A 23,832-nucleotide genomic window follows, 5' to 3' on the forward strand; every position below is an offset into this window, starting at 1 on the left:
GGCTTGCAAAATTGATGGGGGAATAAATCTCAGCTATCTGTACTATTGTTTGAAGAACGACCCATAATCACCTCTTTTTTTTTTTAGCTATTTAGTCCTCAGTTGAACTTAGGAGGATGAATTATACTAATGTTTGAGCAGAGATTTAGGGACAACTGTGCGGAATCCTTAGTTAATCTCGCTAGGGACATACTCATATATAGTTTTTCACTGTAATTTCACTAATTGCTTTTAACTGTGTTCATTTATTGTAATGAAGTTGCTTATTATTTATCTGCGATCAAGGCGTCCCTGTTTTCGGTTACGTATTTGTGAATGATCAATGTTTAACTACAAGTTTGCTATCATGATGCTAATATCAAGAGGCACCATTCCAGATGATGATTGTGGGGGTCTTGCTGCTGGGAACCCCTTTCGATCTCTGACCAGCTGTCGGTGGTGGGTGACCCTCAATGTATAGTGGCCACTGTCTTGAGCTGTGCTTCATACATTATACAGGTAAAGGCACATATATTATCCACTGAATTTATGAATTTATTTATTTAATAATTATAATGAATATACAGTAGATCCACTTTGACCTTAACAAGGTTTTTTGTTTTTTTTTCCTCAATATGGTCAACCATATTGAACCACGGACAGAAGTTGTTGAACCATGGACAGAAGTTCAGGTGAAAGGGTAGAAAACAGTTTAAAGGCATCATAAATTGTAGGACTGATCAAAATACCATAGATCAGTTACTATTAGGCCTGGTTCACATCATGTTATTTTCCTTCCCTTGGAGGTATACTTCGGGAGGAAGTCCCGACATACCACTGATGGAAGATAGTGACGTATCACACTGTGTAGACATATAGTGAAATACGTCACTGTAGCGTCCATGGCCACGGGCCGTCGGGTTTACTCACCCCCCGATTCACGCAGCCATGGATCCGTGAGCGCTGGTCCACATCTCCTTCCTAGGAGACACCAGCGCTCACTTCCGCTCCGGTCTGCTGTGTCCTGAAGGGTGCGCGCGCACGCTCGTGCCTGGCCTTTAATTGCCAGCGCGCGTACAAAGGAAATTGTCATCATCATCAACTGCCACGATTTCCTGGTCTATAAGAAGGCTCCAGGCCTCCTGATCCTTGCCGGAGCGTTGTTAGTTTTCACAGTCTGTCTTGCTAATGGCCCCTTAGTGTTTCCCGTTCCAGTTGTTACCCGTGTCTTGTTACCTGTCCCTGTATCCTGTGCTGTTTTTGTTCCTGTGCCATTAGTGTCGGAGTCTTGTCACGTCTTGTGTCACCTGCCACGTCCGGAGGAATCTGCCATGTCCTGTGTCATCTGCCACGTCCTGTGTCATCTGCCACGTCCGGAGGAATCCGCCACGTCTTGCGCAACCTGCGGCACCAGTGTCATCCGCCACGTTTGGCGTTACCTGCTGCACCCATCTCTATCTGTGCCAGAGCTGCGGCCGCTGTCTGGACTATCCAGGTACCCTTGTGCGGGACATTGTATTGCTGAGGTTTCCTGTTGTTTGGCCAGCTGCCTCCCTGCCACGGTGGTACGGCCTAGTGGGTCCACTAACCCGCTACGTGACAGTCACTCGTACTCCCCAGGCACAGCACTACTTGAAGAGCTGTGCCCGGGGAAGCCCCTGACATCACTGTCCTTATATGGACAGTCATGTTAGGGGCTTTCAACTAAGGAGTCCCCGGCTAGAGCACTTGCTGGGCTCCTGTCTTGGGAAAGTCCTTGGTGTCACTGTCGATATATGGACAGTGATGTTAGGAACTGTAAGATCCTAGAATCCCCGGCCAGAGTGTCGGCAACACTCTAGCCAGGGATTCCACTCCTGGAGGAGCTCCTGACGTCACTTCCTGATGCTCTGGCCGGGGACTCTCGCCCTGGGGAAGCTTCCCAAGGTATATATTTAATATATACCTCTGACGGATGCCATACAGTGGCCTGCGTCACACGCCCCATGTTAAAAAAAATGCAGACAGCGCACTATACGTTTTTTTTTTTGCAGGATTTCTAAAGATGCAATCTCCAAAAAAAAGCTATATCAAGGTATACCAAAGAACCTATCCACAGGGTATATGCATACATCATTTTACATAGTCATTTCCCCACGTAACACGACTGTGTTCCTTATATATATTACACCAAAAAAGAGAACATGGAGTCTATAAGTCAAAGAATAATAAAAACGTAATCTTTATTTTACAAAATCTAAAAGGTCAGTACATAAGCTATTAAAAATGAATCACCACGGATGACAGAAAAAGGACCGCCAAAAGATGACACAATTATCTTAAGAGTTCACATAACAATCATATGTCTATATTTTACATTGGTATACAATATAATGAGAAAGTGCATAGTGCAAGGTAAGTATTTGACAGTTTGTATGTCTAGTTATAAAGATAAAGAGAACTACACCATTACCAGCCTCAACAGGAAAGTCAATCTTTTCCCTTCCCTTGGTTGAACTTGATGGACATGTGTCTTTTTTCAGCCGTACTAACTATGTAACTATCTAATAGGAACCCCCCTACCATTATTCCATTGTACTCCATTTAATAAAGTGCTAAGTGCAAACAATGAACAACCTGGAATAAATGGTGGACTACTGACCCATGTTGCTGTGTCTCAAAAGATGGCGACCTACCCCGACGCGCGTGTTTCGGCTTCCGCCTTCGTCTGGGGGTGGCACTCACTAGTTTCTACTTCCTATTTATCCCATAGGCTAACCAATTATGAGATGTTTAACTCATCTGTGGAATATTATTACCTAAGATGTGTCTGTCATTCCTCGGCATCATGACCGCGATTGTCCAAGGCAGCTCATCACATGATGTGGGCGTCATATGACACGTGGAGTGCATCATCGCAACGCATCACCATCACGTGTGTATTACAGATACCGACTCACGGTGAGTTGCCATGGACGCATGCGCACTTGACATAAATACGTGCTTCTATCCAGTTAAAACCCTCTTCACATATCTATATTATAACAAGTGAGTATCTTAGTGAATAGTACCGTGTTTCCCCGATAGTAAGACACCCCCGATTGTAAGACGTATCGGGGGTTTCAGGGGGGTCGGCTAATATAAGCCGTACCCCGAAAGTAAGACATATGTCTTACTTTCGGGGAAACACGGGGTATTGCCGCCTCCTGCCCACTTCCGCGCCGCCCCCCTCTCCATACGTCACCCCCAGCACTTGTCAATGCCGCCTCCTCCTTAAAACCCGAGCCATAGACTTTTTACGGCTCGGGTTTTAACTTGCTGCCCGCGCGATCGGGCAGCTGAATGTCGGGTCTCCGGCTGTCAGTGACTGCCGGGGACCCGGAGGAGAAGATAGAAGCAGCTTTAGCTGCTTCTGTCTTCTCCGATGTGTTTTTACACAGCGTTCAATGAACGCTGTGTATAGGAATAGAGACAGCAGCAGCGGCGCTGTCTCTATTCCTCCCGATGATCATGTGACAGGTCACATGATCGCCGGGTCCCGTTAGTGGCAGGCTGCTGCTGTGTCTAACAAGACCCAGCACAGCCCTATTAGTGACAATCGTCACTATGAGAGGGCTGATTTCCCCTGTAACTGGGGCTGCTGTGCAGCTCCAGTTACAGGGGAAAAGATGGTGTAAAAGAAAGAAAAAAATATATATAAAGTTCCCCAAAGGTCTTTTTTGACCTTTGAGGGACAGACCATAGTAATAAAAAAATAATAAAGTAAAGTGCAAAAAATTCGACAATTTTTTTCTAATATAAGACATACCCCGAAAGTAAGACATAGTGGGGCTTTTGGGGATAAAAAGAAAGTAAGACACTGTCTTACTTTCGGGGAAACACGGTAGTTATAGCATTCTCCAGCTGCCTGCGGGAGAAGAAGTATTACATATACTATGCTACAAAAATGTACAGGTAAGTCATGTCATCACCAAAAATCCTATGTATTTGTTAGTTCTTGTAGCATTACTGATTGTCAGTTTTATATAATAAGTTGATCTAACATCATATGCAACCAAATCTATAAATGCATAATACATTTGAAGAAAGACATAAAGATGATCATGAAATATACATTCGGATATACATAAAATACCATTTATCCCATTGTTAGGATTCTTCATATCTTTCAAATACATAGATAATTTTTACGAAATATATATGCACATATAGAACTATACACAAGGAATTTCGTAGTGCGTAAATGATATCAAGTGAAAAAAATATCTAGCAAAGACAAGAAAAAGCTGTGAAAAGAAGTGTACATTGTTATGACAAAAAAGGATCATAATGTTTATGAATTGCAAAAAGTGTATGTTTTGAAATGTGAAAAGCAAATGTAAAAAATATATGACAAGATATACACCTATATAGTAAAGAATATGTAGATGTGGCGGAACGCCATTCTACATGTAGTGTATATTAGTGATCTTTTTTTTTAATAACAAATTATTAATCTTTTTTGGTGTAATCAAGGTATACCAATTCGACAAAGGCTAAAAGGACACTCTTTTGGTCTCCGTCGGGCTAATGGAGCCCTATGGACATGTTTAAACATAGGGCTAAAACGCTAATGTGAATCAGGCCTTATTCTGTAGTCCAAAAAAACTATTATTTTGGCATTTATAGACTTCATCAGAAAGCATTGCTGTTACTTGCAAATTATCTTTTTGATAAATTTTGATGAGTCAGAACGTTCAGTCTGTTATATTCACAGGGGTAAATCTCCCTATGTATACACTTAACATGTAGGTCCATTTATAAAGCAAGGAAAATGGCATAACAATAAAAGCCAAAACACAATGGGGGAACTGCTGTTTTTTTCAACCCCATCAAAAAAAATTCAAATGAGAAAAGTTATACAATACATTATATGTACCCCCAAATGGTGCCATTAAAAAAAAATACAACTCAGTCGCCGCATTAGGGTTTGTTTTTCCGGGACATGTTGACAGAAAAATAAAAAAGTTATGGCTGTTGGAATGCAATTATGACAAAACAAGAAAAATCACTGTGTCCTGAAGGCCAAACTAGGCCACATCCTTAAAAGGTTAAAGGCTATGGACTCATTCGGTGTATATTGGGAGCATGATAGTCTACATAGTATATGTCAAATTTATTTGACACTTCTTTGATATAATTTTCCAAAAAGGGCTTTGGCTAGAGAAATAGGAAATTGCACCAAATTTGTTAACAATTTTGGCACAAATGATTTGTGCATATGTATGGCAGCCATGAGCTGGAAGATAAACAGGTCTATCATGCTTAGTAAAGTGTGCCAAATTTATAATGTGACATAAGCCGTTTTGATCAATTGGGCACAATTTGCTCAATTTTCACTTTTTTAGCAATTTATATTAAATGCTACAATTTTTGTAATGACGACCACCAACGGAGAATAAGGAGAATATTATGTAACTACATTTACAAAAAAAGTCAGTGAACCATTTGGAATTACCCAGATCTCTGCACTGATTGCTAATAAAATGTGGTGTGATAGTTATCTAAGTCATAATTATATATATATATATATATATATATATATATATATATATATATATATATATATATATATATATATAGTAGCGAATGGTGTGTGGTATACAGTCCTCCAACTGGACTAAATCTGTAGCAGTCCTCTGTAATATAATAATTAGAAGGAAATAGATCCAGAGTTTTATATAAAATATAACTTTTACTACCGTATATTTCTTAAAATAATTTAATGTAGAAAAAATACTGACAAACATATATAAATTACATCTGCATGATAGATTTATGCGAAATGGATTCAAGCGTCATTCTTCGTGAATTTCAACAAATCACATTGCATCATCAGACAGCGGTATATTATTAAATTACATATATTAATGCATTTTCAAAGAGAGCTCCACTCATTTAAATACATTTCCCATTTTATATGTCTCCTTGCACAAACAATAAATGTATAAATAGAGCTAGGGGGTCAATACCCCCTTACCCGTTCTGGTGTTGGATACCATCAGCTCCTATACTGCAAGGGGGTCGGGGAACCTCTCTTTGTATTGTTTTAATCCTCCTGACGCGTTTCTTAATGGTCAAAAGATACTTCACGTGAGATTGGCCAAAAACAGCTTTACCAAAAGTCCATAGGTGCTGAAGAAGGTAATTTGGGCTGTCTCTTCATTTCTAAAAATCAACCTGCAGTGGCAAGGGATCAGTTGGCCCATATGGTGCAGGCTCTAGTAGTGGCACCCGTTTCTGTTTATATTTTACATAAAACTCCGGATCTATCTCAATTGTAGGCAAACACAATCTTACTAACATAATAACTCACAAAGAGTCGTACTGTTCGTACATTGAGCAAACATCCACACTGCAGGGAGAAAAAGTAAGTGAACACTTAAATGTAATAACCGGAAGGTCCCTCTTTAGCAGCGTTTACCTCCACCAAACGCTTTCTGAAGCTGCAAATAAGATTTTCCCATTAACGCCCATAAGTAATCAGTCTGCACCTGAGTCTATGTCTCTGAGACTGACTCCAGCTTCCACCACTCAGGCTGGCAGGCTTAGGAGTGGGAGAGCCTATCGCAGCCTGGCCAGACTCAGCTAGCTCCCGCCCTCTGTCTATTTATACCTGCCTTTCCTGTTCCTCCTTTGCTTGTGATTCTTCTCGTGTGGTTTCCTGGCCCAGCTACAGCTTCTGACTATTTGATCCTGCTCCATACTGACCCTGGCTTACTGACTACTCTCCTGCTCTGCGTTTGGTACCTCGTACACTCCTGGTTTGACTCGGCTCGTTCACCTCTCTTGTTGCTCACGGTGTTGCCGTGGGCAACTGCCCCATTTCCCTTAGCTTTGTGTACCCTTGTCTGTTTGTCTCGTGCACTTACTGAGCGTAGGGACCGCCGCCCAGTTGTACCCCGTCGCCTAGGGCGAGTCGTTGCAAGTAGGCAGGGACAGAGTGGCGGGTAGATTAGGGCTCACTTGTCCGTTTCCCTACCCCTATCATTACATAATCACAAGCCCATTACCTAGTCTACCCTGGTCCCTGTCTCTACTATGGACCCCCTTGAGACCCTGGCCCAGCAAATGCAGGGTCTCCCTACAGGTCCAGGCCCTGGCTCAGAGGGTCAACCAGCCTGACGCTACCGTGGTAGTGCCCCTCACCTCTTGAACCCCACCTCAAGTTGCCTGACCGGTTCTCAGGGGACCGGAGGACTTTTCTCTCCTATCGGGAGAGTTGTAGGCTCTACTTTCGCTTAAAGCCTCACTACTCAGGTTCTGAGAGCCAGCGGGTGGGTATAATTATGTCCCGGCTCCAGGAAGGGCCCCAAGAGTGGGCCTTCTCCTTGGCTCCTGATGCCGCTGAACTTTCCTCCGTTGATCGTTTCTTTTCTGCTCTCGGACTCATTTATGACGAGACTGACAGGACTGCCTTTGCCGAGAGTCAGCTGGTGACCTTACGTCAGGGTAAGAGACCTGTTGAGGAGTATTGTTCTGACTTTAGGAAGTGGTGCGTAGCTTCTCGGTGGAATGACCCTGCCTTAAGGTGCCACTTTGTGCCCCTCAAGAAACTGCCCAATGCCAAGACGTTAGCTACCTTGTTTGTCAAACACATCCTGCATCTCCATGGGGTCCCTGTCAATATTGTTTCGGACAGAGGGGTACAATTTGTTTCATTGTTTTGGAGAGCCTTCTGTAAAAAGTTGGAGATTGATCTGTCCGTCTCCTCTGCCTTCCATCCTGAAACGAATGGCCAAACTGAGAGGACTAATCAGTCTCTAGAACAATATTTAAGGTGTTTTATCTCTGACTGTCAATATGATTGGGTCTCATTCATTCCCCTCGCCGAATTTTCCCTTAATAACCGGGTCAGTAACTCGTCAGGGGTCTCCCCCTTTTTCTGTAATTTTGGGTTTAATCCACGGTTCTCCTCCGTTTCACCTGGTAGTTCCAACAATCCCGAGGTAGAGGTCGTTCATCGGGAACTGTGCATAGTCTGGGCCCAGGTTCAGAAGAACCTAGAGGCGTCCTGGAGCGTACAAAAAACTCAGGCTGATAGAAGACGTTCTGCTAACCCCTTGTTTATGGTCGGGGATCTGGTGTGGTTATCGTCTAGGAACTTGCGCCTTAAGGTCCCGTCCAAAAAATTTGCTCCCCGGTTTATTGGGCCGTATAAGGTCATTGAAGTCCTCAATCCTGTCTCCTTCCGACTGGAGTTGCCCCCATCTTTTTGAATACACAACGTGTTTCATGCCTCCCTCCTTAAACGCTGCTCCCCGTCCTTGGCTCCCTCGAAGAAACCTCCTGTTCCCGTTCTCACCCCTGAGGGGGTGGAATTCGAGGTGGCCAAGATTGTGGACAGCAAGATGGTCCAAGGCTCCCTCCAGTACCTGGTCCATTGGAGAGGATACGGGCCTGAGGAGAGGACTTGGGTACCCGCCCGGGATGTTCACGCTGGGGTATTGGTCAGGAAGTTCCACCTTCGTTTCCCCAATAAACCAGGTCCACTTAGAAAGGGTCCGGTGGCCCCTCATAAAAGGGGGGGGTACTGTAAAGGATCTGCCAGGCACAGCTTTGGGGTTAATGCCCATAAGTAATCAGTCTGCACCTGAGTCTATGTCTCTGAGACTGACTCCAGCTTCCACCACTCAGGCTGGCAGGCTTAAGAGTGGGAGAGCCTATCGCAGCCTGGCCAGACTCAGCTAGCTCCCGCCCTCTGTCTGTTTATACCTGCCTTTCCTGTTCCTCCTTTGCTTGTGATTCTTCTCGTGTGGTTTCCTTGCCCAGCTATAGCTTCTGACTATTTGATCCTGCTCCATACTGACCCTGGCTTACTGACTACTCTCCTTCTCTGCATTTGGTACCTCGTACACTCCTGGTTTGACTCGGCCCGTTCACCTCTCTTGTTGCTCACGGTGTTGCCGTGGGCAACTGCCCCATTTCCCTTAGCTTTGTGTACCCTTTTCTGTTTGTCTCGTGCACTTACTGAGCGTAGGGACTGCCGCCCAGTTGTACCCCGTCGCCTAGGGCGGGTCGTTGCAAGTATGCAGGGACAGAGTGGCGGGTAGATTAGGGCTCACTTGTCCGTTTCCCTACCCCTATCATTACAATTGAAGAGGAATTTTGGACTATTCCTCGCTGCACACGTGTTTCAGTTTATTAATATTTCTGCAATGTCTTGCGTGCACAGCCGTCCTCAGATCATGTCACAACATCTCAATAGGGTTGAGGTCAGGACTCTGACTTGGCCCTTTCCAAAACACACATCTTCTTTTTCATCCATTCTTTAGTTGATTTAATTGTGTGCTTTGGGTCATTGTCTTGTTGCATCAACCAACGTCTCTTCAGCTTGAGGTCATGGACTGCTGCCCTTACATTCGCCTGTAAAATGTTTTGACACCTTTGAATTCATTGTTCCCTCAGTGATAGCAAAGCGTCCAGGCCCTGAGTCAGCGAAGCAGCCCTAAACTAAGATGCTCCCTCTACTATGCTTTACAGTTGGGATAAGGTTTTGGTGTTGGTGTGCAGTGTTCTTTTAACTCAAAAAATAGCATTGTGTATTTGTGCTAAAAAGTTCCACTTTTGTTCCATTTGTCCATAAAACATTTTCCCAGGAGCATTGTGGAACATCCTGGTGGTCTCGGGCAAACTTGAGACGGGCCACAATTTTTTTTTTATGGACAGCAGCAGCTTCCTTCATGGTGTCCTTCAGTAGGTCTTTTACTGTTAGCCTTGGGTTCTTTCTCAACTCTTTCAGAATTTCCTGTTGTGCTCCTGGAGCAATTTTAGGGTGAAATAGAAATTTTCTAAATTTTATAGACTATTTGTCTAACTGTGGATTGTTGTACACCCAGGTCTTTTGCAATGATTTTATAGCCTTTTTCAGATTTGTGCATCTCTATAAAACATTTTCTGAGATCTTCTGAGAGTTGTTTTCCACGAGGCATGGTTAACACTAACCAATCTTTCTTTAGAAGAACAGATTTATCAGTAACCAGGCTTTGTGTGCCTTTATTTAATGAGCAAAGCACCTGTGAAACCGCCACTTCCAATTTCATCTCCTTAATTGAAACACCTTTTGTCAATCAGATATTAGAGAAATAATTAACACAATAGTTCACATATTTTTTCTCCTTGCACTGTGGAAGTTTATTCACTGTGCTTAATAAAAGACATGAACAGTACAACTGTTTGTAGATTATTAGTTTAGTTACATTGTGTTTGTCTATAATTGTAACTTAGATAACAATCACACAACATTTTATTAGAAATCAGTGCAGAATTCCAAGTAATTTAACTTAGGCCCCATGCACACGACCGTAATTTTGGTCCACAATTACAGACCATAATTGCGGATCAAAATACAGTTCCATTCAGGTCTATGGCCCACGGACACCTTCCCGTACATTTATGGAAAGGTGTCCGGGCCGTAGAAAGCTTCCGTAAAAAATAGGACAAGTCCTATTTATTTATTTTACGGACTGTGCTCCCATACTTTATTTTGGAATCACAGCCCGCAAATGCAGGTGACCGTCTGCAGCCATCCGTGATTACGAGCACAGTCGTGTTGCAGGGCCGGCTCCAGGTTTATGTGGGCCCTTGGGTGACACAGACTTAATAGGCCCCTTTGTGGGGTACTCACGACAGCAGTAAAATGGCAGAAAACTTCACTATCTCCCCCCCATATAGACATTAGGCCCTGTTTATGCCCCCATATAGGAGTTAGGCCCCCAGTTTGTACAACCATGAATTTAGTGCCCTGTGTAGACAGTGCCACACAGCCCTCCTCCCAGGTAGTGCCACACAGTCCCCCTCCCAAGTAGTGCCACACAGCCCCCTCCCATGTAGAGCCACACAGCCCCCTCCTCCCAAGTAGTGCCACACAGCCCCCTCCTCCCAGGAGGTGCCACACAGCCCTCTCCTCCCAGGTATTGCCACACAGCCCTGCTCTGCTCCTGACAATCCTGTCCATATATGGACAGTGATGTCAGGGGCTTCCCCAGAGACGGAGTCCCAGAGCAGAGCCGCTAGGGCTCTGCCTGGGACTCCTCTCCTCTTGACATCACTGTCCATATATGGACAGTGATGCCGTGATGACGGCAGCATCACCACCTGGTGGCCGAGTGGGCCCCCACAAGGGTAGCGGGCCCAGGCACTTGTCCAGGTTCGCCGGGTGCTGAAGCCGGCCCTGGTCATGTGCAATGGGGCCTTACTTTCTCTTGTAAGTGTACATATTGTGGAAGTAGACAAACTCATTGTACATCTCATGAACAGTCCTTAATATTTGCATTTGTCCATTGAACTTAATTCTTAAGGCCAATTTACACTGATCAATTATTGTCACGGTTTGCTCATTTCTGAACTATTATAACATTAATTAATCAGTGTGAATGAAGAATAAGATGAATACTCCTGTTTCCACAAGCATTTGTAAAGAACTCACCTGTCTGGGCTCCAGCGACATGCCTTTCTCCTCCCAACTACTGCTGCACTCGATGCTTGGTGCCTGTAGGACAGGTAGGGTTGATGGACGGTGTATATATTTATGTACTAACCAGACCTTTTGTAACCCTGCTTAACTGACTACTCTATTAGCATTCCCACGGTACAACATACACGCTCTGCATAAACCCCATTACCTGACCCCAGTTTATTTGACTATGTTCCTTCTTTACTCCACGGTATAGCATCTAGGTTCTGACTGACCTCCAATACTGACTTCTGCAAGACTAAATAAGACTATTTTCTCCGGTACCCCACCTCAGTGTACTACCCCCACTGGTAAGTTTTTGCATTCACTGTCTGCTTTCTGCCCCTAGCAACTGTACCTTGAATCTATCCCCATCTCCACATCTAGGGAATAAAACACCGGACTAGATAAAGGTACCGAAGTCCTGGGGACCCAAATGGAAGTCATGGGAAAGGAAGATCCTAGAAGTGGATTGTGCCGCCCGGTTTGGTTCCTTTCCAGAGTGTTGCAGGAACCAGAACATTACAGCATTGCTGTATATCACACAGCTATGTGACTCTAGGCAACAATAATGCTTCTCGTCCGGCTGCAAGGATTATTGTGATGGAAATGTACATCATATTCTTGGTCAATATTTTTTGAACCACTGACCATCATCATGGTATGAAAAATTGTGGTGTGTAAATTAATGTAATGGAGATTATGTGGATGATTCTTGAATATGTCATATAAAGTAACAGAGTAACATAGTTATTTAGGTTGAAAAAGTTCAAACTATAACCCTACAGTCTGGATCCAGAGGATCTTTACTGCTCTTACAGTAAAGAAAACTTGTCTATGATATTTGTACATCATGATTAGAATGCCCCAAAGCTGTCTTTTTTCTAAACTTAATATAGTTTGATAATCTATCTTGGTATTGCAATCCACCTTTTCCATCCTTTACTTCCTCTGCACGTCTTCCTCTGTACCTAGACCAGCTTTGCTATGTCGGTCCTATACACCGGTGCCTGAAACTGGACACAATAATCCATGCAGTCTCAGTAGAGATTTGTATAGAGGCAAACCTATATTCTTGTCATTTGTATCTAAACTTCTTTTAATGCCTCTCATTATTTTTTTTTAGCTTTAGCAGCAGCTGCCTGGCACTAATTGCTAAAGTAATGTTTAATGTTCACCAATATATCTAAGTCCCCTTCAGTGTCGGTTTTACCCTGTATTACACTATTTAATATATAGCTGTAAAATATTGTCTTCTTCACTGGTTATCATTGTTGCCTCGAAATGAGTAGGCCTCCGTATAGATCCCAATATATGGAAATATTAATTCTAAATGTGGAATTAGATGGTTTTTCCTGTGTTTTTTGTAGTTGGGAGAATGAAATTCTATTCAGTGACAAAGACTTAATAATCAGGCTTTGGTTGTATAGTTGTACATAAACTGTTGAGACTAAATCAATGAAAAATGCTATCTACGGAATCAGTAAACTTGACCTATTAATTTAAATCGGATAAAACTATTCTCTCGAGATATTGTAGAGTAGTCATTGATCTCTAACTAGGTACACAAAACAAAATCTAAGCAAAAGCATAGACTAGAGATACTACCTACCGGGTCATCGTCCCATCATAACGATACAGAACCTCCCCCCTTCTTTCACCCTATACTTTCTCCGCTCCTATTGTACTGCAGTCTGTTCCCTCTGACATAAGCCTTCCCTCTTATCTTGTGCAGCTGCAAACCTCCAGAGCTTGGCTGCTGTACACATCTAACACACCACCAACATGCTGTGATCCTGACTGCCGACCCTTGCAGTGCACAAGGACTGGAGCAACTTTTCGCACACAAGAATTCCAGTTTTCCTAGCATCTTCCCAAACACCCCACCATGTGCAAGAACAACTGATAGGTAAGTATATGACTATTGCCTGCATGTTCTCAATGGACAATATAATCCTTTAAGTGCAAACCTATGTGTTAGATCTGTAAACCATGGGTATTTATATATATACTGCAAAGGGTATTAGGAACGAGGTCAGGCTAGGATACTGGGCAGAATCAGGACAAATTTGATTTTACAACAGACTTTTATTGCCTCTGATAAGTCTATACATGCTAATCTGTTTAAAGACATGGCAGATGGTTTGCGAAAAAGTAATGAACTCCAGAAGAGAGAGTGCAAAGGGAGATAAATTTATCTAATGTGACGTCTCGTAAAAAGTCATGAAATGCCAGTAATTTGTCGTAAACAATTTAAACGGAGTAATAATGTAACGGGATCTGACAGCGACGCACAGGCACAATGGGGATTTTCCTGCGCAAAGTATCACTGTTAACTAATCACTTAAAGGAGGACACTAAATGCTTTGGATGATTGCATTACATTAATCCGTACTAATTCTTTAATCATTTTACAGGGGCTGCAGAGCTGAGTTTGTCAGATGCAGCAGAGTGGAGCTTGCTATTTGGCACATTCAACTTGAATGGGTTTTCCATACGTCTGTAGGTAAAAAGACGGAAATACCTGAATTCAAAGACTTACCGTGACAAACTGAGCGCTGCTACATCTGTCAACAAGCCGTGAAAACAAGTTATGAATAAATAACATAAATAATATAATAAAGTATAAAAGATACAGATGTGGCAGAGCTGATTTTGCCAATGACCTGTTTATTTTGTGCATTGCAAAAGGGTTGAGGTAATGTAATAGATTTACCTGCGGTCCGATGATAAGCCACTTATAATATAGCATTATCACAATAGATTGGGGCAAAGGACAAACTCAGCTCTGTTGCATCAACAACCTGAATGCTGTAGCAAACTTAAATTTATGACTTCGTACAATACTTATATGTATAGCCGGTTTTCTTTGCACAGATTTTGGCCCAATTTCTGACCAATAACTGATTGTAGCTTTTACTATTAATGACCGAGAAATGTTTTTATGCATGAATGATCGAGCAAATTTCCATTTGTCAGAATGGGTTCTTTTTAGTTCTATAGAGAGTGTTTAATGGGTTGTTAATGATAGTTGTTCCGTCTATGGCCAGTTACTATGGCCAACTCAGCTCAGACCAACTGTTCGGATGTTGATATTGGTCGGACTGGTCTAAAATATATGTGTAAAGGCAGTTTATACTTACAGATTTCTGACCAATTTCTATGCAATCAGACCAAATCTATCAACCTGATTTGTGTATGTAAATGGTCCATTGAACTGGATTCACATGTCACATTTTTAGAAAGTTTATCAGACCTGCTCAAAAATGTTGCTCTTAGACGTGGTGTAATTTCTCCGCTGCAAATGTTGCTGCAGATTTGTTGCGAATTTGCAGCAACATTTTCATATTTGACAGGTAATACAGACGTTGCGGATATCACAGCGGACTTGCTGCAGATTTCAGCCTTTGCACTGCATGTCAATGGGAGGTCAGAGATGTAAACGCCCGAAGATAGGGCATGTTGCTTCTTTTTCCTGCGGGACGGTTTTTCCGCTTGCGGGAAAAAACCGCCTTTGCCTCCCATTGAAATCGATGGGAAGCATTTTCGGCCATTTTTTGGCGGGTTTTCCGACGCGGTTTCCGCATCAAAAAACGTGTAAACAAACTTAGTGTGAACTGGCCCTTAGATTTCAACATGCCCGAGGCTTTTGTCCCATCGGAGATACAGTAAACTTTTGCCATGTATCTGGATCGACTTAATCCCCTCTCTCCATTGAAATAAGAATCTATATTTATGGTGGTGTTGGAAGAGATAGCTGTCAAACGAAAAGGTGTTCACCCAAAAGCTATCTCATGTGTATGGCCATCTTAAGGCCAACTGTTGATATTAGTCTTAAGAGCCCCACACACCAGCGTGTTTGTTCCGTGATATATGGTTCGTACGTCGGCCGCATTTCCGGGACCAAACACACTGCAGGGAGCCGGGTTATCTATGACGCTAGGTGTCACTGCCTCGCTGCGGGACAACTGTCCTGTACTGTAATCATGTTTTCAGTACAGGACAGTAGTTCCGCGGAGAGGCAGGGACACCTAGCGTCATAGATAACTATGATGCTAGGAGCCCGGCTCCCTGCAGTATGTTCGGTCTGGGAAATGCGGCTGATGTACGGACCGTATATCATGGACCGAACACGCTCGTGTGTGGGGCTCCTTAATCTGTATGTGTTAACCCAGTCAAAGTATTTCTGAGATTGCTGAAATTTTGAAGTTATGAACATTATAGCATTTGAATAATCGAAACTGAAAATCTTTGAGGCCCCTGTGTTCACGTTTGGCAACTATATTTCCTTAATATTACATTAATACTAAGCTATGACATTTTTTTTATTCTCCTAATATCTTATTTATATTTCATCAGTGCTATTAAGAGATAATATTTAAAAAGTAACTGTACCTGACATGGAATTTTCAACCATTTTTGTATATAGCCTAGGATGTTATGTTATGTTTTCTTTTCTGAATGAAGGGACTGCATTCGAAAAGCAGAAAATCACTCAATTCCAATTCTACTTTGAGTCCAGATAAGTGGAGATCTCAGTAGGAGCGTATCTAGACAGGAGGAAGCCTCATAGCAAGGATTACAAAAGGGGCACCCTAACTATCAGGGACAGGAGAACTTGGTACTTTTTTTCGCTGCTTAACCCCTTAACGCACCAAGCCATACATGCACATCATGGAATGCTTTGTATTAAGGCACCGTGTCGTATTACCAGCAGAAGCCCGGCGCTGATTGACAACTAGGCTCCAGCTATACCGGCCAGGATTGGAGATATCTCTGATCATGGCCATTCAAACCGTATGTTACAGCCGACACCTCACAGCAATATCCCGGGAACATAGATAAGTTCAATCCTGGCCGTTCAACCACTTAGTGCCACAGTCAATAGCGACCACAACCTCTAAGCCATTAGAAAGAGGGGGTGGTCCTCTCCGTCAGCCCATCAGTCCCCCCTAGACGCGATTGTGGGATGCCGATGGTTGTCATGGCAGCCTGGGGGCTCCCAGGTGTGCCAACTTTGTGCTAATAGGAGCTGGTAAAAATGACAATACATGGAAATACATAAGAATTGCAGTGTTTTGTACCAGTTATTAAACGATCGCATGTTCGAGTCCCCTAGGGGGACTAAAAGAAAATTTAAAAAACGTTTAAAAAAACATTAGCTCAAGTTTTCTAGGGAGACTAATAAATAGGTAAAAAACTTATATAAAGTTTTTTATATACAAATAGTAAGTTAAATAAAACCCTTTTTACCCTTTTTACTCCTAAAGTAATGTACAAAAAAAATGTCAATAATTGGTGTCAACGTGTCTGTACAAGTCAGAACTATTACAATATAACATTATTTAACCAGTGACGTGAACACCGTAAAAAAAATGAATTAAAAAATTTTTTATCTAGAATTTCTTTTTTTTTAACACCTCACATACCACAAAAAAATGGAATAAAAAGTGATCAAAAAGTTGCTTGTACTTACCCCAAAATGGTACCAAAAACTACAGCTCATCCTGAAAAAAAAAAACAGCCCCCACTGCTCCATCGATGGAAAAAATACAGTTATGGGTCTGAGAATTTGGTGACACAAAACAATTGTTTTTAAAATTTAGTATTTTCTTTGTAAAAGTTGTTAAACATAAATACTTAACAAAAAATCATATACATTTTGTATTGCCATAATTATATTGACCCGTAAGTTAACACATCGTTTTTACCACACGGTGAACGCCATAAAAACTGAATTCAAGAAACAATTTTCATCCCACAAAAAACAAGCCCGCATACAGCTATGTTGATGGAAAAATTAAAAACTTTATTGTTTTTGGAATATAGGAAGGAAAAAACAAAACGTAAAAAATTCAAAACGGTTTCGGTGGCGACAAGTGTTAAGCCATGACTTAATACTATAGGTTGCCTGTCAGTGTAATACTGACGGGCAATAATGCTTTAGAATACTATGTATTCTAAAGCATTATAGAAGTGATCAAGCGTTCGCTGCTTAAAATAAAAATAAATAAATAACCCCCCCCCCAAAAAAAAGATTGATAGATAGATAGATAGATAGATAGATAGATAGATAGATAGATAGATAGATAGATAGATAGATAGATAGATTTGGGATAGCATTGTGCCCCCTTCCAACATCCCTTGCAGGAGAGAAGGGTGGCATTTGACAATCCGGATACTTTCCCGTCCCCTTTTTATTTGATTCTGTAAAGATAAGGCCTTATGCAGATTCACACAGCACATAGAGCTATTTTGCGCTACCCTCTTCCCCGAATGGCCCCATAGCAGCTGCCTCTTTAATGCATGCCCTTATGTATCTGTCTACTAAAAAAAAAAATAGGTTAATTCTAATTTTGTTTTTTAATTTTCTTCTAAATTTTACAGTCAAGACCCTCGTTTTAATTTACTGCATGAAATGTGACAAATAATAACGCTTTATTAGAAAAGATTCCGCATAGAGCTTGGGTCTGCAGCTGCTTTCTACCACTGGCTGCCTGCCATCCAGATGTGCCCAGCATCGTCAGCATGTTAATCCTCTATTCTAAATGCTCTTTCATAGACAGTAATGGAAGCAAATTGTACCAAGCCATCACATATACTGAATGTAAGCAGAATGAATGCTAAATGGCATTAAACGCATATACGAGGTGTGAATGGATGGATTGCGGGTTTGTAATGGTGTAACCTTAACTGGAACTTTCTTCCCCTCTATCAATAGCAGAATATCATAATAAACAGAAACTCTAGTTTAGGACTACTTAAAGGGGTTGTCCATTTTGGACAATTCTTTTTTTCGTTAGATGGGGTCTCCAAGGATAATATGTTTTGGAAGCCAACAGCAAGCTTTCAATTTTCCAGCAGCGCCACCACAGGGGAAATGAAACATTACACAGTGCCATTTAAAATCAATAGGCTGTTCATGTAATACACAGACGTGCCGGGTCCTCCAGAGTGGGAGACACTCTTTGTAGCCACTCTGACCTTTAGATGGGTCTTGAATGGGGACTTACCTTTATTAACTCTCCTCATACAGTATTTGAAAATGGATATCCTATTACAGACAACTTCTTTAAGAACTGGATAAACACCAATTTTTTTATATATTGTTAATAGAATTGCTACTGCATGGAATGTGAAGAACCTGAAAATACAGCAGGACAGTTGAATTCGTGGAATCTTTATGTAGAAGCTATGAAATATTAAAACATTTGCCACTTAGACCATTGTCACCAGCAACCAATTCCTCAATTTTCCATATATCGGAGAAATCCTTATGCCACTCAGAAATAGTGGGAGGGCCGCTAGATTTCCAATGTCTAAGGATGACCTGGTGAGCTGCTTAAATGAAAAATAAAAGAAGACCCCGCTTAATGGAAGAGATAGAACAGGATATATTTAAAGAAGGACTATGTCCATGTCAGCTGGTTAGTGCACACATTATTGTATAAGTCATTAATATTCTTCCAGAAAGGGGTCAATAGCCTTCTCCCCAACCAGATATAACACAGGGTACCCTCCTCCTCCCCAAATTTCCAACATACCTCAAAGCACTGAGGGTATACATCATGTAGGGCTACCAGCATCCTTTTCCAATGGGACAGTAGCTTGTGATTTTTTTTCCTGGATCCTGGTGAAGATGTGGGAATTATGAGTGAGGGTGGTCAGAGTCTTGTAAACAGCCATAAGTATTGCCTGCTGGAGGTTATTAGGGGATGCTAGGTATAAGAGCCTACTTACTTTTTCTCATGGTATGGCAAATTTGGTTTAGTAAATTATCGCACAGTCAATTTGTTATTTGCTTTTGTTCGGTTGCTCCAACTTTATCATATTGTACTGTTTGATTGAAAATGAAATATTGACATGTCCAAAAACTTCACATGGGGGGGGGGGGTCCTTACTTTTTCAAATAACTATATGGACAGTGGTTGTCCAACTAAGATAATCACTTTAATAAATTATTTTGCTACTTAACATTGTTACATTTTAAGATCTTGTGATGACAATGTGTTCACGCAGTTATGAGTACCGTGTCACACCGTAAAAGATTAATGGGCAAATGAGATGGGAAAGGAAAAAAAGGTTCCTAGCTTTTTCTTCTGAATTCTGAATTTCATACACGTATGTTAGCAAAATAGTTGCTGATGAAGATTTATTAGGGGTTCCACCCATGTTCAGCCCCCTTAGAATATATAATTTAGCAGCTGAATGGTCGATTATGTAACCTCCTATACTCTGTCCAGACACACTGAATTTGATTGGTCAGAGTCCTCACTGTAGCTCCAGCCTTTAGACTAATTCAGACACAAGACGACCCCTTAGACTCATTCACTTAAAAAAATATATGTATATCATAAACTTATAACTTATTACACCCAAAAATTGGCTACACTAATTGAGATATTTAGAGTATACTCATAGCTAGAATCTCTCTCACACAGATTTCCTTCATATCTCTACTCTGGAGCTATTTAGAATCAGCGTCCATGATCAGTCAGGTGTAAAATCAAGTAAATTTGAATAGTTTTGCTTATTTACATCCAAGTGATACTGTATGTTAGGATAATGCCAGCTCACCGAGCCGTACTGAAAGGCCCAGGGCACATTAAATGTTCTTATTTGGGAACAATAATTACTTACAATGGAAGGCACATTGCCATGTTTTAAACACAGAAGAGATTATTATACTATGTAAACCCGACATCTTTCAGCAATAGTTTTTGCTATGTATTATGCGATGAATAATTAAAACACTTAGTAAATACGCAAAACAACAATAAGATGCTGTAATATAATATGCCATATGATAAATTTGGCGCATCTTCCTAGACACTTTTCTCTTCCTTATGCCACCTCATGTCTGGCATACTCTTAGCCATGCCTCTTTCTAGACAATTTTCAAAACTGTTGAGTAAGGTGGAAAAAGTGTCTAAAATGCATATTTTGGTGCATGCCATGTACAGTACACGTAAGAATTCTGGTGCATTTTGCTTTGTAAATTTTCCCCAATGTGTATCAGTTTTATTCAGTGAAGATTGATGTCCACATGCTGATGGTTTCCCTTTGTCATTTCAGGAAATATCACTGCCTCTGCTACCATTTCAGTCCTAAAAATGTATTGTCTCCAACTGGCAATCACAGGACTTCTATGCGTCTTATGGAGGTAAAGTTGTACTTGTTCTAAAAAAAAATTACACTTATACATTTATTTTACTGCTTATTTTAAATTTTGCATTGAGGTCCAGAAGCTTCAGGTTGCGCCTCTGCCCTAAAGCTTTTCTTTCTCCCAGTAATTTCTAAAATTCTCTCCCCCTTTGCTGCTCTCGGATAGGGAAACAGAAATCACCTGACAGGTTCTCTATAATAGCTCATAATTATGACTTTATAGCTCAACATTTGGATCTCCATATCAGAAAATTTGAGCTCTGGCTAATATGAAGATATATTAAGAAATTAATCAGCACAGATTGTTGAACCTAAAACAATATGGTGGGTAAAAGATGGACACTCACTTTAAAGGGGTTGTCCAACGAAAAGAAAAAATATTTATTACTTTACTTTTGTAAAATAAAGAAACTTTCTAATATACTTTATTTTTCAAACCTGTACGGATTGCAGGCTTTCAGTCCCCACCTCGCAGACCCAAAAGTTCGGAGTTGCCGTTCTTGCTGTAAAGTTTCGACACAGTTCCAGGCAAAGGAGATCCCCCCTCCTCTCTGTGGGTCAATGACGCAGATGAAGGGGCTGTCTCAATTCATCAGCTAAGCCAGTCGCCTTCTTGGTCCCTTTATCAACCATGACGGCTGCCTTAGCTGTTGAATTGAGCCAGGCAGCCAGCCCCTTCATCCGCGCCATCGACACACAAGGAGGAGGGGACAGCTCATTCCCCTGAAGCCTGTGTCAATACGTCACAGCAAGAATGGCAGCTCCAAACTTCCGGGTCCACGAGGCGGGTACTGAAATCCTGCGGTCCGTACAGGTTTGAAATATAAAGTATATTGGAAAGTTTCTTTATTTTACAAAAACAAATTAATTTTGATTTTTTATTTTCGTCAGACAACTCCTTTAATCTACAAAAGGAATTTTTCTTAACATACAGTACGTGGCGTTTCTTCAAAAGTTACAGCCATTGCCTGAGCAATTATTTTTGGCCAATTACTTTGTTTAACCCTCCAGGTGTAACATGTGACAATGGTTTTATGCAAAGTACAACTCATCTACAAATTAATATTTCTGTATCATTGCATTTCAGCCGTACTAACTATGTAATTGCACTGGAGAATTACTGGGTATTTTTTACTTTTTTTATGAAATATCCCTCAAAATAGACCATCAACGACACAGATCAGTAAATATATTATGTTGTCTTATTGCTTTTCACATGTTTATTAGTTAATGCTAAATTATTGCATCTGTCATCAATATTTAAAAGTATTAACAATCTTTTATACGAAAAAAGAAAGAAAGATTTATCTCTTTTTTTAATGTTATTTCCACCAGCGTCAATTACATTCCCACCGTTAATGCAGAAGGTAAGGAGGGAGAGATCCTTCCCCCTACAATCCAGAAGCTCATGAAAGGATACAATAAATATCTGCGCCCCTTCTTTGACAGTGAGTAGTTATATAATGTCGATGTAAATGTATGTAGAAAGACGAGTGATACACTGTATTGTATTTTATGCTGATTCTTGGGTGTTTCATGTTGATGCTATGTAATATGGTTTATTAACAGCAATAGTTATCAAGCACTATAGGGAGAAAGCCATACATCAGGCAATGTTTATTACATGAAGGTAAACTGAATTCCCATAAAATAATTAGATTTGTCTTAATAAACCTCATAACAATCAGGTCAAACTCCATTATAAAATGACAATGACGCATACTGAATCCTGGTATGACATGTATAAGGCATTCACATAGGGCAAGGGACCAATTAAAAAATAAAAGATATGCTTCCCCTCTCTCGGTGCAGTGCCATGCCATCATATATGCCTATACAGGGCTGTGTAGGGGGTGATAGGCTCGGTTCTTGCTATGGTGGAATGACCCTTGGTTTAGTTCCTCTTCTAAATGGGTTGTCCCATCAAGACGACCTCTTTTCAGATTGAAGCTCGCCTGGAGATCAGCTTATTGCCCATGGCTTCAGAAACCTCTGACGTCCAGCTGATATTTCTGGGGGAACCTGCGGACAGTTATACGTATCCCTTACAGCGGCCGCTGCAGGACAAATGTAGTATTACATGCCAACTATTCAAATGAATGGTCAATGATGTAATACATGGACAGTCCAGGTCTGCGAGACACCTAATATGACATATGGAAAGGGTCCCTCTGTCTGTATAAGACAATTCATTTAATGCTGTTTTCCTGTAGAGAAGGGAAGACCAATGCAGGTCCACAAGTCACACAAGGAAGATTGATGAGATCAAGCAAAGTCCCTCTACCCAACATGCATGGCTGTTTGCGTGCACATTTGTATGCAGATCAACATTAGGGACCTGATGTAGTTATGTAATTGAGTTATTAAGCACCTGTAGCCTTATTGCTGCTCATATCTCATACTATATATGTCTGGAAGAATAAAAGCGCAGGTTTATTTGAATTCTAAGACACATCTTCCTGTCTAGAACTGGGATTATTTTACAGCTCCTCGGTGATGTCATGGATCTCTATGTCCCCACTTACACAATTGTTGCTATATATGAAGTGACAATGACATTTATCAAAACTGGTGCAAAGGCAAAGTGGAGTAATTGTCCACAGCAACCCATCAGGTTCAAGCTCTAATTTTTTTAGTGGCCATTTTGAAAATCAAAGAAGCAATCTGATTGGTTGGTATGGGCAAGTACTCGACTTTTCCTTTGCACCAGTCTCTCTTTTGCACTTATTTCACCATCAATTTTTTTGTAGGTTTTTTTTGGGAAGACCTGTAACAATGACATTCGCATTGGCACCTTGAAGTAGTATGTCACATTAGAGAACATGATTTGTACGACTTTGTTTCCTTATTTTTTTTACATAATTCTGCAGCATTCAGAGGTTTTTCTGTGAGGTGGCACAAATGAAACTGAATATAATGTATCCAGATTTATTGAAGCTGTAGGCTATTTTTTTTTAGTAACCATAAGGGCAGACCTGTCATCCCATCATTAAAGCGTAGCTAAACGTTCGGAAAAAGAAAAATGTAAACTGCTATTATGTCCCTCTATGTGACTTCATTACTCCTAGCAATTTTTTTCACTTCAAAGTACCTTTTTTGCAGCTTTTTTTTCTTGTGAAACCGTCCACATGTATTTTCAAAAAATTCCTGATTCTGGCCGGTTGCTAGGGGCGTGTCTAGGGGAGTGTCTTACTGTGTGTGATGTTACGATCTGT

At 41.3% G+C, this 23,832-nt stretch overlaps 1 protein-coding gene across 1 annotated transcript in view; it reads left to right on the plus strand.

Moving 5' to 3' along the window:
* The first annotated feature begins 13,205 nt into the window (after positions 1-13,205).
* LOC142664188 (gamma-aminobutyric acid receptor subunit pi-like) overlaps positions 13,206-23,832 on the plus strand; it is a 65,315-nt gene continuing 54,688 nt past the window's right edge. The window contains exons 1-3 of the mRNA XM_075843228.1: positions 13,206-13,361; positions 20,528-20,615; positions 21,953-22,065. Coding sequence (XP_075699343.1) covers positions 20,566-20,615; positions 21,953-22,065 — 163 coding nt within the window. The 5' untranslated portion in view covers positions 13,206-13,361; positions 20,528-20,565. The remainder of the gene's footprint in view (positions 13,362-20,527; positions 20,616-21,952; positions 22,066-23,832) is intronic.

This window comes from Rhinoderma darwinii, chromosome 11 (genome assembly GCF_050947455.1).
Source record: "Rhinoderma darwinii isolate aRhiDar2 chromosome 11, aRhiDar2.hap1, whole genome shotgun sequence".
NCBI lineage: Eukaryota > Metazoa > Chordata > Amphibia > Anura > Rhinodermatidae > Rhinoderma > Rhinoderma darwinii.